General features: G+C 44.6%; 1 protein-coding gene across 1 annotated transcript in view; it reads right to left on the reverse strand.

Moving 5' to 3' along the window:
• Positions 1 to 15,781, reverse strand: part of LOC138756974 (dedicator of cytokinesis protein 2-like) — a 1,510,503-nt gene that overhangs the window by 186,590 nt on the left and 1,308,132 nt on the right. The window contains 1 exon segment of the mRNA XM_069923500.1: positions 406 to 491. Within this exon segment, the coding sequence (XP_069779601.1) occupies positions 406 to 491 (86 nt within the window).

Genomic DNA, 15,781 nt, shown 5'->3' on the forward strand with positions numbered 1-15,781 from the left:
GGTGGGGCACTTAACCTCATCATGACTGATCTCTCCCTCAACACCTCTGGGCCATTTGTTGATAAATAGATTAGTGTGGATGGCCTCATTGGCTGGCGTGGACAGGACTTGTCTGGTCCAGATCTGTCTCCCCACCCTGTCTGATCTCTGACTGACTCCCTACCCTGTCTAGTCTAGATCTGTCTCTAATCCCTGTTTGGTCCAGATTTGTCACCACACCCTGTCTGGTCTGGATTTGCTTAGACAGTGTGACCTATTTGTGACTTCAGCCTGGTGCCTTTTCAGTCATATTAGTGTTGCCAGTAGCAACCAACCACATCCTGAACTAAATAAATGGCTGCAAAAGAATTGATTTCCCAGTCTTCATAATGTGTAGCTACATAAGGCATTCAGCAATCAACTCACATCTTTTGAAAGAGGATCTTGTATTGTTCATCTCCTCGACCACCTTCCACTTCATGGTCCAAATTTTTGATAATTTCATCTTCAAACTAAAAAAATCAGAGAGAGTGAAGTGAAATGAAGTTTGCAAAGAATTCCCTTAACATCTGAAACAGAGCCAGAATCAACATTTATTGTCATGAACAAGTCACAAAATTCTCTTTTGCTTCAGCATCACAGTGAAAATATTCATATAAACCACCTTACAACAATAAATAAAAATTTTCCATGAAAACTCAAAGTAAGGCAATGTCTTTGGTTCATTCAGGAATCTGGTGGCAGTGGGGAAGAAGCTGTCCTTGTACCACTGAGTGCTCATCTTTAGGCTCCTGTTCCTTCTTCCTGATGGTAACAGAGTGAAGAGGGCATGGCCTGGGTGGTGGGGTCCTTGAAGATAGAGGCTGCTTTCTTGTAGATGGAACCATAGAACACTACACCACAGAAAACAGGCTAGTCAGGCCTTCTCGTCTGTCTACTCCCTTGTCCCATTGATTTGCTACCATTCCATAACCCTCCAGGCCTTTCCTGTCCACATGTCTCTCCAATCTATTCTAAAATCTCAAGATCGAGTCCACATTTACTACATCAGATGGCAGCCAGTTCCACACTCCCACCACTCTCTGAGTGAAGAACTTTCCCCCAATGTTCCCCCTAAACCTTTCCCTTTTCAGCTTAAAACGATGACCTCTCATATTTATCTCCCCCAATCTAAGTGGAAAAAGCCTACTCACATCCATTCTGCTATACCTGTCATAATCTTGTAGAACTCTATCAAATCACTCCAAGGAATAAAGTCCTAACCTATAACTCAATTCTTGAAGACCTGGCAATATCCTAGTAAATCTCTCCATTCTTTCAATCTTATTGATAACCAGAACTGCATACAATGTTCCAAATTTGGCCTCACCAATGTCTTAAATAACTTCAACATAACATCCCAACTCCTGTACTCAATACTTTGATTTATAAAGGCTAAGATGCCAAAAGATTTCCTTACAACCCTGTCCACCTGCGACACCACCTTCAGGGAACAATGTACCTGTATCACCAGATTTCTTTGCTCCTCTGCACTCCTCAGTGCTTTGCCATTTACTATGTATTTCCTACCTTGATTTGCCTTTCCAAAATGCATCACTTTGCACCTGTCTGTGTTAAACTCCATCTGCCATATTTTGGCCTATTCTCCCAGTTGGTCCAGATCCTCACTGTCCACATCACCTCCTATCTTTGTGTCATCAGGAAATATTCTGATCCAATTTACAACGTTGTCTTGGGTAAATTTGTACCTCTCTTTTGTTCGTTTTTAGATTGTTTACAGTGCTTGAGCTACCGGAAAGTTGGCTGGACTCTAGAAGTTCTTCTTCTTGCTGAGAGATGTTGCCACCTGTAACCGTATAACCGTTTACATCACAGAAACAGGCCATGTCGGCCCTTCGAGTCCGCATCGGTTCACCTGAACAACTCCACTAGCTCAACCCTCCCGTTCTCTGCCCATAACCCTCCGACCCCCTGACCTCCATGTACACATCCAACCTTCTCTTAAATGACAGAAGGGACCCTGCCGCAACTATCTCATTCGGAAGATCATTCCATTCTGCCACCACTCACTGAGTGAAAAAGCATCCTCTGATATTTCTCCTAAAGTTTTTCCCCCTTACCCTAAACTCATGCCCTCTTTTTCCAACCTCCCCTGCCATTAGGGGAAAGAGTCTGTTTATGTCTAGTCTATCTATTCCTTTCATAACTTTAAATACTTCTATCAAGTCCCCTCTCAGCCGTCTACTCTCCAATGAATAAAGTCCCAGTCTCCTTAATCTCTCCCTGTAATCCAGATGCTGTAAGCCAGGCAACATCCTTGTAAACCTTCTCTGCACCCTCTCCACCTTATTTATATCCTTTCTATAATTTGGAGACCAGAACTCTTGGAGAGTCTCAAACTTCAGCAGCGGGATCATGGCTTATATTACCCAAAAACTGCTTACCCAAGCACCTATTCCCAGCACAGTAAGAAAGATAAGCGAGCAAGCTAGCATGCTAGGCTTCTATCGAATAATGTAATTTTCAGCTTATCACTTTGAATACAATGGTTTATTTTGCATCAAGGCTAGTCCTCTGACAGTCTGTGACCAAAACAAGCAGGAAGATTAAATGTTCTTGGTACACAGATGTCCTTTCTTCAGATAACTGCATCTTTGGCCCCTCGGTGAAATTTAGCTTATGTCTGCTGAGTCTAAAAAACAAGCAGGTTCTCAGCCTTGCAGAAGCAAAGGGTACAAAAGTAAAAAAACACGGTTAGAATCTTCCATTACATTCCACCCCTTGGTCACAGGCTGTCAGACACGAGACTTGACAAGCAAAAGAGTACAAAAAGAGCAGGAAAGAGAAATTAAAACTACAATAATCACAAAACTAAGCAATAATGCGAGCAACCAATGGAGAATAGTGTGGCCCAACCCCCCAAATGTACCAGCTAACCATGAACAAGGATTCCAATCAAGGCTCAAATTATCCTCGTGGGTCACAATACCCAGCTATGAGAATACTGAAGAAGGTGTTAGGGAGATCAATGACAGCATGCTATGTTCCTGAGTTCCCAGTTACCCTCAATAAGGGTAACAATGTCCGGAACTGCCGGGGCATGTTTGTTCAAAAAACAATAATTAACTGTCATTCTCCAGGAGCCATCCGGCTTCTGGACCAGCCAAACAGGGCTATTAAAGGGCAACGTTGTGGACCTCACTACCCCTTCTTCTTGCAAAGCATCGATGGTGGCACTAATCTCTTCTTGCTCTCCAGGGAGGTGATATTGTGGAATGCATACTGGTTTCATGGGGGCGGGGGGGTGGCACCATCGCAGGATCCCAATTCGCCTGACCCACTACTAGTCTTTTTATAATAGTCCAAATTCCAAATGCAAATCCCCCTTGGCTAGTATTAGGGGCCGTACCGACCAACATATTGACATCCAGGATACACTCGTCAGTGGCAGCCACCAGGGCACGTAACCATACAGGGGAAAGGCTGTGGCATGGACTTTTATTTCCTTTGCCAGGGTGACAGCTCCTCCCAATCCCTTTATTTGAAATGTTGGTGCAGTCCAGAGGTCGGGGTTACCCGAGTGCACCGCATCGGTATCGACCAAGGCCAAATATTGGCGGTCATTACCCCCACCCCAATGGATTGTTAACGGTATGTAGGGCTGCGGGTCCCCGTGTATCCGTTGTATCTCAATAGGTCATTGGGTACAAGTTTACCCAAGACACACATTATTATCATTGATCTAGACAACAAACAACAATGGTCTCAACACAGATTCCTGAGACACTCCATTCATCACAGTCCTCCAGTCAGAGGAGCACCATCCACTACCATCTCTATTTACTCCAACACAATAAATTTTGAATCCAGTTTACAACCTCTCCACTGGTACCTAGTGTCTTAAACTTCTGAAGTAAACTTCCACGTGGGACCTAGTCAAAGGCTTTACTAAAGTCCATATAGACTTTTATGGCCTAGGCCACAGGGGAGGAGTTCGGGGGAGTGTCATCGGGGCGTGCTAGCTCGTGCCTTTACCAGGCAATGACTATGTACATTCCATACCATAACATTCATGTCTTCTTTTTGCCTTCCTGAATTCCTTCATTTTGTTCTTGGAATATTTTATTTTCTAAGACTCATGCAAGTACAACCAAACAATACAAAACTATGCAATATAATTTAAAGAGTCCAGTATTTTCCCTCCCCCTACCCTTATTGCCCCCCCCTTCCCTCAACTTATCCAAACACACATTAACATAATAAAAACAGCCCAGCACCATCAGGATCCATGACCTTCATCAAAGTTCAAGAACCCCGGGTGTTAAATAAACCACAAGAGGTAAAGGATAAATAATAAAAATAAAATTAAAAATGAAAACACATGTCGTCTGTGCTAAGACCTTAATTCACCCTCAACTTTATTAACCTGGTGGGATGGCATATTTCTCATCGCATTACTCAACGTGCCCCTCTGTGCCTCAGGTACGGCTGCCACACTTCAAGCATGAACGTGTCATACTTCCTCCTCAAGTTATGTCATCTTCTCCAGGGGGATGCAACTCTGCATCTCCGTACTCCAGCATGTAATACTCAGTTGAGAGTCGAACCTCTGCGCAACCGCTATAACACTTTGTTACCGACAAAGCGACTGTCACAAATTGAATTTGGTGCTTGAATAGTCTAAACTGTACTTCACCCATACCTCCCAGAAGGAATAGTTCCAGATCCTGTGGAAAGCCCACTTCTGTAAATTTTTTCAGAATGTCCCCTTGGTCTAACCCAGAAGGATCGTACATAACCAGGTGGAGTCGACAAAGGTTCCTACCTCTACACCGCATCTAAAGCACATTTCCAAAATTTCTAACTTTGATCTATGTCATTTTTGTGATGCGAGGTATAATCGATGGGGGAACCTGTATAGTACCTACATGCATCTGGCATTGACAATCCCCAGGTCCGGCTCCAGGCCATCTCTTTGGAATAAGAAATACATCCGAGAAATAAACTTAAACACATTCCCCTGTCGAATTAGAACTTCCATGGCACTGCACTCTGGTAGAGTCGTTGTTGATCCTAATTTGTCACTTAAAAAAGATTTTAATTGCAGGAAACAGAAGGGTATTCTGTTGGATAATCCAAACTTGATCCTCAATTGTTTGAATGACATTAGTTGGCTCCTGATCATAACAATCCTCGATACATCTGATCCCTTTCTGGCACCAGGTGTCCAGGATCTTGTTGCCAAGCACCATGATTTCCTTCTTGAGTATTTTCTTGCGCTTTCTGTACTCTTCAAGAACCTCATTAGCTCCTTGTTGCCTATATTTGCTATACGCCTCCCTCTTCTTCTTAACCAGATCATCAATATCCCCTGTCCCTGTTAGTGTTGTCTTTAATCCGAGCAGAGGACATGCATACACTGCACTCTCAAGATTTTGCATTTGAAGGCCATCCACTTACTTAACCCCACCCCCAGCCAGAAAACGGCATATCCCAATCTACTCTTCCTAGAACCTTCCTCATTTCCACAAAATTTCCAATTGGTTAGAGCACTGGTTTTGTCAGCCTGGGGTCGCGAGTTCGTTCATCGCTGGGGCCTCATTTCCGAGCGGGGCACTGGACAAAGTGGCGACTCTCTGTCTTCCTTACAGTAGACAAAGTTAAAGAATTACAATTCTAAATGTAGTATCACGTGACAATAAAATGGAACCTCTAGGTTCAAGAACAGCATCTTTGCAATGGTAATTAGGCTCTTGAACCTCCCCTTATACCACCTATCAGAAATTACTCAACTCACAAAACACCTGCCCACATTGTTGTAAAGCCACTTTTGTTATTATCTCTTTTCAATTTAATGTCTACTGTTGTAGTTGTGTTTCTTGCAAAGTACAAGTTCAAATTTATTCATTGCCCAATTGCAGAAGTACAATCGGTCCTTGGTGCAGCCAGTACCTGTTTGCTTGTATAAAATGAGAATTTCAGGTCATATGAACATTGTATGGGTGGTACGGTTGGGGTAGTGGTTAGTGCAATGCAACTACAGCACCACTGGCCCAGGTTTGAATTGGCACTGACTGTAAGGTGTTTGCACATTCTCCTTATGTCCGTGTGGGCATCCTCCAGTTTCTTTTCTTTGGCTTGGCTTCGCGGACGAAGATTTATGGAGGGGGTAAATGTCCACGTCAGCTGCGGGCTCGTTTGTGGCTGACAAGTCCGATGCGGGACAGGCAGACACGGTTGCAGCGGTTGCAGGGGAAAATTGGTTGGTTGGGGTTGGGTGTTGGGTTTTTCCTCCTTTGTCTTTTGTCAGTGAGGTGGGCTCTGCGGTCTACTTCAAAGGAGGTTGCTGCCCGCCGAACTGTGAGGCACCAAGATGTACGGTTTGAGGCGATATCAGCCCACTGGCGGTGGTCAATGTGGCAGGCACCAAGAGATTTCTTTAGGCAGTCCTTGTACCTCTTCTTTGGTGCACCTCTGTCACGGTGGCCAGTGAAGAGCTCGCCATAGAACACGATGTTGGGAAGGCGATGGTCCTCCATTCTGGAGACGTGACCCACCCAGCGCAGCTGGATCTTCAGCAGCGTGGACTCGATGCTGTCGGCCTCTGCCATCTCGAGTACTTCGATGTTAGGGATGAAGTCGCTCCAATGAAGGTTGAGGATGGAGTGGAGTCAACGCTGGTGGAAGCGTTCTAGGAGCCGTAGGTGATGCCGGTAGAGGGCCCATGATTCGGAAGCCGAACAGGAGTATGGGTATGACAACGGCTCTGTATACGCTTATCTTTGAGGTTTTTCAGTTGGTTGTTTTTCCAGACTCTTTTGTGTAGTCTTCCAAAGGCGCTATTTGCCTTGGCGAGTCTGTTGTCTATCTCATTGTCGATCCTTGCATCCGATGAAACGGTGCAGCCGAGATAGGTAAACTGGTTGACTGTTTTGAGTTTTGTGTGCCCGATGGAGATGTGGGGGGGCTGGTAGTCATGGTGGGGAGTTGGCTGGTGGAGGACCTCAGTTGTCTTCAGGCTGACTTCCAGGCCAAACATTTTGGCAGTTTCCGCAAAACAGGACGTCAAGCGCTGAAGAGCTGGCTCTTTTAGGTTGATTGCGATATTTGTATAGCATGAGCTTGTAGACCAGAAGGGCCTCTCACCATGCTGGGTAAATATTTTAAAAAAAATTGTGTTATATACGTTACAATAAAATCATACTACGCCCTGGCAATATTGAATACACACTCTGACGATATTGAATTTACGCTCCTAACTCTCGTATGCTCCAACCGAACTCTGATACAGAAATCCACCGCGCAAGCACCAACTGCGCATCCACTGTGCATGCGGCCACCAAAGACTCACACATGCGCACAAGAATCAAGATGGCCGCGCCCACCCTACTGATCCCAGGAGGCCGACTAACAAGGTAAATATGCACATTTTGGCTCTAAATGGCCCTGTATCCCTTTGTCAAATACAATATAAACTTCGTGAATTTTATATTTTTTTCTTTATATCTATTTTTAATAAATTCGGTCGTATGTACGGATGGACGTAAATCACATGGGTCACAAGTCGGGGAGGACATGTATTATCAATAGCACCTGGCTCTTTCCTTGCCATAGCTGTTCGTTCGATATTGGTGGTGTGGTAAAGTTTCTTTGACACAATCATTACATTAGCTACAGAAGCATTGGTGTAATTTTTTTTTGCTATGAATATCATTTGAATGCATGTAACACAGAAACATGGTTTAGTAACAATGTCTCTTTTCAAAAAAAATTTGGACATACAGCACGGTAACAAGCCATTTCGGCCCATGTGTCTATGCACCCAATTTACACCCCATTAACCTGCACCCCTGGCAAAATCTCACACAGACATGGGGAGAATGAACAGACTCCTTACATGGGATTCGAACTCTGGTCCTGATCACTGGTGCTCTAAAAGCGTTGCACTAACCGATACGCCAACCGTACGACCCCCATCCCAATAATTGAGGACAATCACAAAAGGAAATAGATTTTCTCGCAACAGTGGGTAACCAAGCAACGGCCTGAATAGCCAAGCACGGGGCATGTTGGTGCACCCAACAATGGGCAGGTGTTTTGGAGACAAACAGAGAAATGCTGGAGGAACTCAGCAGGTTTCTCAGCATCCATAGGAGGTGAAGATATATAACTGATGTTTCAGGTTGAGCCCTTCCTTCAAAGCATGAGAAAAAAGCAGATTGGAGTCTGAAATGAAAGGAAGGGCAGAGGGGGAGTACAGATCAACATGTTAATTGGATATGGGGAGAGTCCAGGGGAGAGGAGAGGTGAGAATCGATCTGTAAATGCAGAGCTGGGGTAAAGGAGACAGAGGGAAAATGAAGGAGAGAGGTAGAGGAAATAAGCAGGGATAGATGAGAGTTGGGGGCATTTAATGGAAACCAGAGAAGTTGATGTTAATGCCATCCATTGGAGCAGGGATTATGAGGTGTTGTTCCTCGAGCTTGCAGGTGGGCTCAGTCTGGCAGTGCACGAGACCATGGACAGATACGTCAGCAAGGGAATGGGGTCGAGCATCAGCGTCACTAGGGGGAGTGGGGGCCACACTGGGTGACACCATCAGAAGGTGTGACACCAAAATGGCTGTCTGTAAATTTTTTTGCAGTTTCAGCATAATTTTTTTTAATAAGAAGGCAAATGGAATGATGGCCTTCAATGCTAGAGGAATCGAATTCAAGAGCAGGGAGTTCCTGCTGCAACTGTACAAGATACTGGTGAGGCCGCACCTGGTCTCCATACTTGAGGAAGGATATACTGGCCTTGGTGGCAGTCCAGAGGAGGTTCACCAAGTTGATCCCAGAGATGAGGGGGTTGACCTACGAGGAGAGACTAAATCGCCTGGGATTATACTCACTCGAATTCAGAAGAATGAGAGGAGATCTTATAGAAACATATAAAATTATGAAAGGGATAGATTAGATAAAGGCAGGAAAATTGTTTTCACTGGAATATGAGACCAGAACTAGGGGACACAGCCTCAAGATGCAGGGGAGTAGATTTAAGACAGAGATGAGGAAATACTGTTTTTCCCAGAGTGTAGTGAATCTGTGGAATTCTCTGCCCAGGGAAGCAGTTGAAGCGACTTCATTAAACCTATTTAAGGTTCAGTTAGATAGATTTTTACATAAAAAAGGAATTAAGGGATATGGGGAGAAGGCAGGTAGGTGGAGTTATGACATAAATTAGATCAGCCATGATCGTATTGAATGGCGGAGCAGGCTCGACGGGCCGGATGGCCGACTCCTGCTCCTATTTCTTAAGTTAGTTATAACACCAAAAACATTTTTTCATAAGTCCATCTTACATGTATCAATATACCTACAGGGCTGAAACTCGGTGCTAATTTACTTTATAAACCTTCCAATGCGCTCCAGTCAAAGCTATCATTATTACCCAATGACAATGACGCTCCGAATCACCTAGTTTTCTCTGCACAAACCCGCGCTGTTGTTCTCATTGCTGCGGTGCGTATGAACTTGTAATTTAAAGGTGTGATTTTAATTTTGCTAGTTGTTTATCTCACTATTATTGCAGTTACATTCAATGATACACAGGAATTACGATTTACAAGTAACATTAGTACAATAAAACATTACACTCGGTAATAAACTGTGTCCCTTAACACAGCAAACCGGCACGGTTGAAAGCTGGAGCGGTACAAGACCAGCAGTCCTAAAATGGCGCTGGCCAAGCTGCCCAGCTAACAGATCAATGATAAGTGGGGAAAGAAGGGTATTCACGTGCAAGAATGTTCCCGCCTGCTATTGTTATTCATGCGGCTGATGTCAGCCAATCAAACAAATGGCGGAAACTCCCACTGTATAAAAGGGAGCCTTTCCAGCCTCAATAAATCTCAGAGCTTAATCACCCACACTGCGAGCGTATGTGTTTGTAGCAGTCGGCTACACACATTCCATGGCCTGGTACGGGAGGAGGAGGGGGGGAGGGGAGGTGGGAGTGACATCAAAAGTTACCACACTGGGTGACATTAACTCTAGTGATGCCCCTGGGGGTAGGGAATTGAACCCCCCCACCCCCCACCACTGTTAAAAAGAGGGATGTCTATATGTCACTGGAAAAGGCACCCCTCCCTCCCACCCTCCCTTTTAATTCAGCCAGAAGTGGAAATGATTCTCCCATCACTGAGCAATGAAAAGCGGACGTGTATCTTTCAAACTTTTCCTTTCAAGGGAGCCAACTCCCCACTTTCCAGTTGTCGCTCGGTGTTTGGTCTCGGGCAGGGAGTCTGGCCTTCCTGAAAAGTCATCCCCAAAGGATTACGCAAGATTCATCGGAACACACATGGTAATGACACACAGTGCACACCGGAGCCAGAGACGATACTTTTAAATGTGAATCAATAAAGCAAAGCCAATTAACATTTAAATGAAGCAGCCACAAGCTTGTTCAGCCGTACCCGAGATATTTATTCCTGTAATTGGTCACCTAAGTGGCATTGAGACATGAAACCTACGCAGCTATACCTACATGCAGATGAGGTAATAGTTATAATTTCTCTTAATGGAACAGCTAATTAAATCCACCAGCCTCTTTAATGCTTGTCAGTCTTGTAGTGTTTGATTTCTGTGTGTTGCTATGAATAAACACGAGGCATAATTTGAGAAGGTAAAGACTATTCTGAGTAATACTTAATTAGCTGGAATGGAACAACAAAACCATTTCTAACTTCGAGTGCGCTGATTTAACCTTTCCACATTTCTCTTTACTGCTGGGAACACAGAACAAAGAGCACTGTACAAGCTCTTCGGTCCACGATGTTGTGCCGACTTATATATACCTAAAAAAAACCCCACCCTACCTTCTAACCCTCTATTTTTCTTCCATCTATGTGCTTGTCTCGGAGTTTTTAAAAATTCCCCATTTGTTCCAGCCACCACCACCAACCCTGACAATGCATTCCAGGCACCTTACCCCTAATGTCTTCCCTAAATCTTCCTCCCTTCACTTTGTACAGATGTCCCTTGGTGTCGGGAAAAAGGTACTGTCGGTCTACCTTATTTATGCCTCATGATCTGTAGAACTGAGCCCTGAGACACAACACATCACTGGGTCCTGGTTGGCACAGATTGCTTTTGTGCATGTAGATTATTGCAGGCTGTGGTCCTGAATTACCTTTGGGATGGCGGTGGTGAATTCCCTTCTTGAACTGCTGCTGTCCCGGTGAAAACGCTCCCACAGTACCGGACAGAAATTTTCAGGGACTCCTTTAATTTTTAATTTAGAGATACAGCACAGCAATGGGGCCTTCTGGCTCAAATACACCCGTGTAACCAATTAACCTAGGAACCCTGCTTTTGTCTTTGGAAGGTGAGAGGAAAGCAGAGGAAATCCACAGACACTGGGAGAATGTACAAACCTTTTACAGACTGCGCCAGATTTGAACCTGGGTAGCTGGCGCTGTTATAGAATCAGAATCAGGATTGATTGCCATGAACAAGTCATGAAATTCGGCGTTTGTGCAGCCTCCAAGTGGAAACATTCATATTATAACCATCTTACCACATAAAAACATTATAACAGTGGACGAAAAGTGAGGCAGTGGCTTTAGTTCATTGATTAGTCAGGAATCTGATGGCGGTGGGGAAGAAGTTAGCATTGCGTTAACCATTACACTGACGTTGCTGCTCATGTTTGGTCTCAGATATTTATGAAAAGTGACAATTTTTAAAATGCCTGGGGGGAAAGTTAGGGAGAATTGACAGAGAATGGAATGTGTGTAGCCGACTGCTACAATGAAACACATACGCTCGCAGTGTGGGTGGTTAAGCTCTGAGATTTATTGAGGCAGGAAAGGCTCCCTTTTATACAGTGGGAGTTCCCGCCATTTGTTTGATTGGCTGACATCAGCTGCATGAATAACAATAGCAGGCGGGAACATTCTTGCACGTGAATACCCTTCTTTCCCCACTTATCATTGATCTGTTAGCTGGGCAGCTTGGCCAGCGCCATTTTAGGACTGCTGGTCTTGTACCGCTCCAGCTTTCAACCGTGCCGGTTTGCTGTGTTAAGGGACACAGTTTATTACCGAGCGCGCCGCGTGATGTTTCGGCCCGATCTCCGTGGTTGCGGGCTGCCACATGTGCATTGTTCGTCAGATGTTGAAGTGAGTCACATGCAAGTAGGATTAGCAAATCACTGGCAGGGAACAAATAGAGTCATTAATCCACCAGCTATGATCTATGGAAAGAACTAGCAATATTGAATCTCTCCAGAGCACACAACGTATGGATCTTCTCAAAAGGAAAATATTTCAAAAAAAGTTTAACCATGCGAGTTGATCATGCTCAACCACTGATGTCTCTTCATGTTGCTGGAGAACCAGCTACAAAACAAGGATCTCCACCAATGCCATCACTTAAATACCAAAAATCCACACCAATGCCATCACTTACAACTCAAGGACCAACACCTATGGCACCAGCTCAAGATCCGTTTTCTCCATTCACCTTAAGACAAACCAGTCACAAGCCATGGTGCACAAAACAATACAACATCTCTCATAGCAAAACAAAATGAAATCACCGCTATGTTAGCGCAGGAACAAGGTTTATATGATTTACCTAAGCAGGAAATTCCAGTTTTTAATGGAGAACAATTACAATATCTGATGTTCATGAAATCTTTTTGAACATCACATTGAAAGTAATATTAGAAATGCTAAAGATCATCTGTATTACCTGGAACAGTAGACTGGAAGACAGGTGAAGGAGTTAGTCAAAAGTTGCCAATATATGAATCCAGAACAAGGTTTTAAAAAGGCAAAAGAATTATTGAATTATCATTATGGCAATGAACATAAAATCGTAAGGGCCCACAGAGACAAGATTCTTTCTTGGCCAGAAATAAAATCAGAGGACATAAAGGCTTGACAAGCAGATGCACTCGGCTACGGCCATGGTCCATTAAATACCACAAGCTATAGGTTTAGTCTGGAAGAGTAGTGAAAGGAAAGTATTTTGGAGTGTGACAGAGTATCTAGAGGTGGTTTGGGAGGAATTGTTAGAGCAGCTTGCACACACATATTTTAAAACACAGAATATTTGCAGGACTTTTGCAGAATGCTTTTTGCAGAAGGCAACGAAGTATTAACAGCAGCTTGCCTGGGAGAGCATGTGATCTTTGCAGGCAGAGGAGAAGAGTTTTGCTCTCAGAGAGAGAGGGTGTGAAACAGAGAGGAGAGAGACAGAAATCCATTCCAGAGGGACAAAGCTGGTAAACCTTTGGAAGACTGTCTGGTCAAAGGAGAAGACTGGCAGTGTGAAAGGTGACCTGAAAGAAAGAGGATCATCTGGAGAATCCTGAAGGGGGCAAGTTTCGTCAGCAAGACTGATTGAGAAGGAATCAGTTGCAGCTGTCTTGGAAAAGGAATCTCTCTCTGAAAACCAGCAAGAACCCTCCAGAGTGGCAATCATTTGCCTGTTAAGCACCAAAGACTGGTGAACTTTGTTAATGCTAATTTCTGTGCACAGTACCAGAATTGCCTGCAACCGGTGAGATTGGATTGTGATCCAAAGAACTCTTCTAATCTTAAATATACATTACACACACCTGTGCTTAGTATGGGGAGGGGGGAATTAAGTAGTTTGGTGGGTTAAGTAATAAGTTAGAGTTTAATTCTGTTTTCTTATTTAATTATAAATAAAAATGATTTTTGTTTAAGTAACCCTGTGCTGTGATACATATCTATTGGTTCTGATTTTTGGGGTCCTCTGGACTCTGTAACAGGAGATTCAATACCATGCAGTTTAGCCACTGAACAGCACGGCTTGCAATACCAAGCTTTTTAACCCTGTCCTTATGCATTCAAGAGGAGAAAGGGCAGAAGGAGAACATTTGCTTCCTCAAACCTGCCTAGTCATTCAATATGATTATGATTGACAAGACCCAGACCTCGTCATCTCTTCTGTGACCTTTCTCTGCTGGACGGGGTAGGGAAGAGTTGCTATATTGGGTTGGGGGTACTCCCGGTATCGGGGAGATCTCACCGTGGGAAGGAGCTGGTTGCATCACTGTGGGGTTCCGCCTCCTCGTTAACTGCCTCCCAGTGCTCCAAACTTCATGTGCCTAGAGGGCTGCACAGTTGGCGTAGTGGTCAGCGCAACGCTGTTACAGCGCCAGCGATCGGAACCAGGGTCCGAATCCAGCGCTGTCTGTAAGGAGTTTGTACGTTCTCCCTGTGTCTGGGTGGGTTCTCTCTGCTTACTCCAGTTTCCCCATCCCCCCCCCACCCTTTAAAACATACCGGCAGGGGGGAGGGTATTGTAGGCCAATTGGATGTAATTGGTCATTGAACACGTGGGCCAAAGGGCTTGTTACTGCGGTGGATGCAAAAAATTAAATTAAAAAATTTCAGATATCATCAACCAATTCTCAATTTAAACTCATGATCCATCTGATGGTCACGACAAAACCTTAAAGAATGAGGATTTACTGTCATGTGCATAATCTAGATACACAATGAAATTATTGCCTTCTGCAGCTACACAGGTAGGTAAAATACACTAACAATAAGTATATATTAAATTACATAAAAGAAAAATGAAAAACACGTGGTTACAAAAGTGCTGACAGATTTTTGGTCATCGTGAAGCAGTGTCTTGGTTACTCTGTGCTGGACAGTGGACCACAAGGGTTTTCAATATCCAGTGGAGCAGTGGCTCAGTATATGAAAAACGAAAGAACATCCCCCTCCCACCCCCCATCCCCAGTTCCCCTTTAGTAAGGAGAAGCATGGGAGATGACTCTACGATGAATCTGACCGCAAAGGTAGACCAGAGACGATCTCAGAGGCTGAGGACCTACGCAGGCTGCAGGTGGCTTGTGGTTAGAGACCTTGGCGCCAGGCTGCGAGCTGCTGGTGACTTGGAGTCGAAGGAGACACACCAGGCTGTGGGAGGCTGGCTCATGGGAAGCAGGTATCAGAACTGGGGATTCAAGGAGGTCCTTAGGGCAAGAAGGGCTCCTGCAGGGCCACAGCCACTCCCCAATCATATCAGAGGTTTGGATCTGGAGCTCGGGTTGCCAGAGGTTTGAATAGGAGTCTGTGCTGTTGCAGGGGTTGTGCCAGTGGTAGAGGCAAATCCACGGACACTCAAGTGCCTTTGAAGTGACCCTCTTTTACCTATTGTTCGAGGCACCAAGCATTGCTAAAGGTGTCTCTCCACTTGCCTTACAGCAGACAAAAGGAAATTTTCATCTATATTACATGTAAATTTAGATTTAAATTTAGACAAACAGCACAGGTCCTTTCAGCTCACCAACCCATGCTGTCCAATTACATCCAATTGATCTACAAGCCCCATTGTGTTTTAAATGGTGGGAGGAAACTGGATTCCACAGGGGAAGACCATGCAGATGTGGGCAGAACACTCAAACTTCTTACAGACAGCGTGGGATTCAAACCCTGGTCTCGATAACTGGCGCTGTTAAAGCATGGCGCCCCCTCTTCGCCAATTGTGTCACCCTAATTTTTTGCATGATGACATGACACTAAAAGCAATCTTGATCTCGATCATGGAGGTTCACGAGCCTGACACAGTCAGTATGAATTGGAAACAACGTTCCCTCCTCACTGATGATCAACACAGGCGCACCCCAAGGATGCACGCTTAGTCCACTGCTCTACTCGTTATACACCCATGACTGTGTGGCCAGGCACAATTCTAATGTTATCTACAAGTTTGCCGATGACACCACAGTTGCTGGAAGAATCACAAACGGCAATGAGGAAGCGTACAGCTCG

The sequence above is a fragment of the Narcine bancroftii genome, chromosome 3 (assembly GCF_036971445.1).
Source record: "Narcine bancroftii isolate sNarBan1 chromosome 3, sNarBan1.hap1, whole genome shotgun sequence".
Classification (NCBI taxonomy): domain Eukaryota; kingdom Metazoa; phylum Chordata; class Chondrichthyes; order Torpediniformes; family Narcinidae; genus Narcine; species Narcine bancroftii.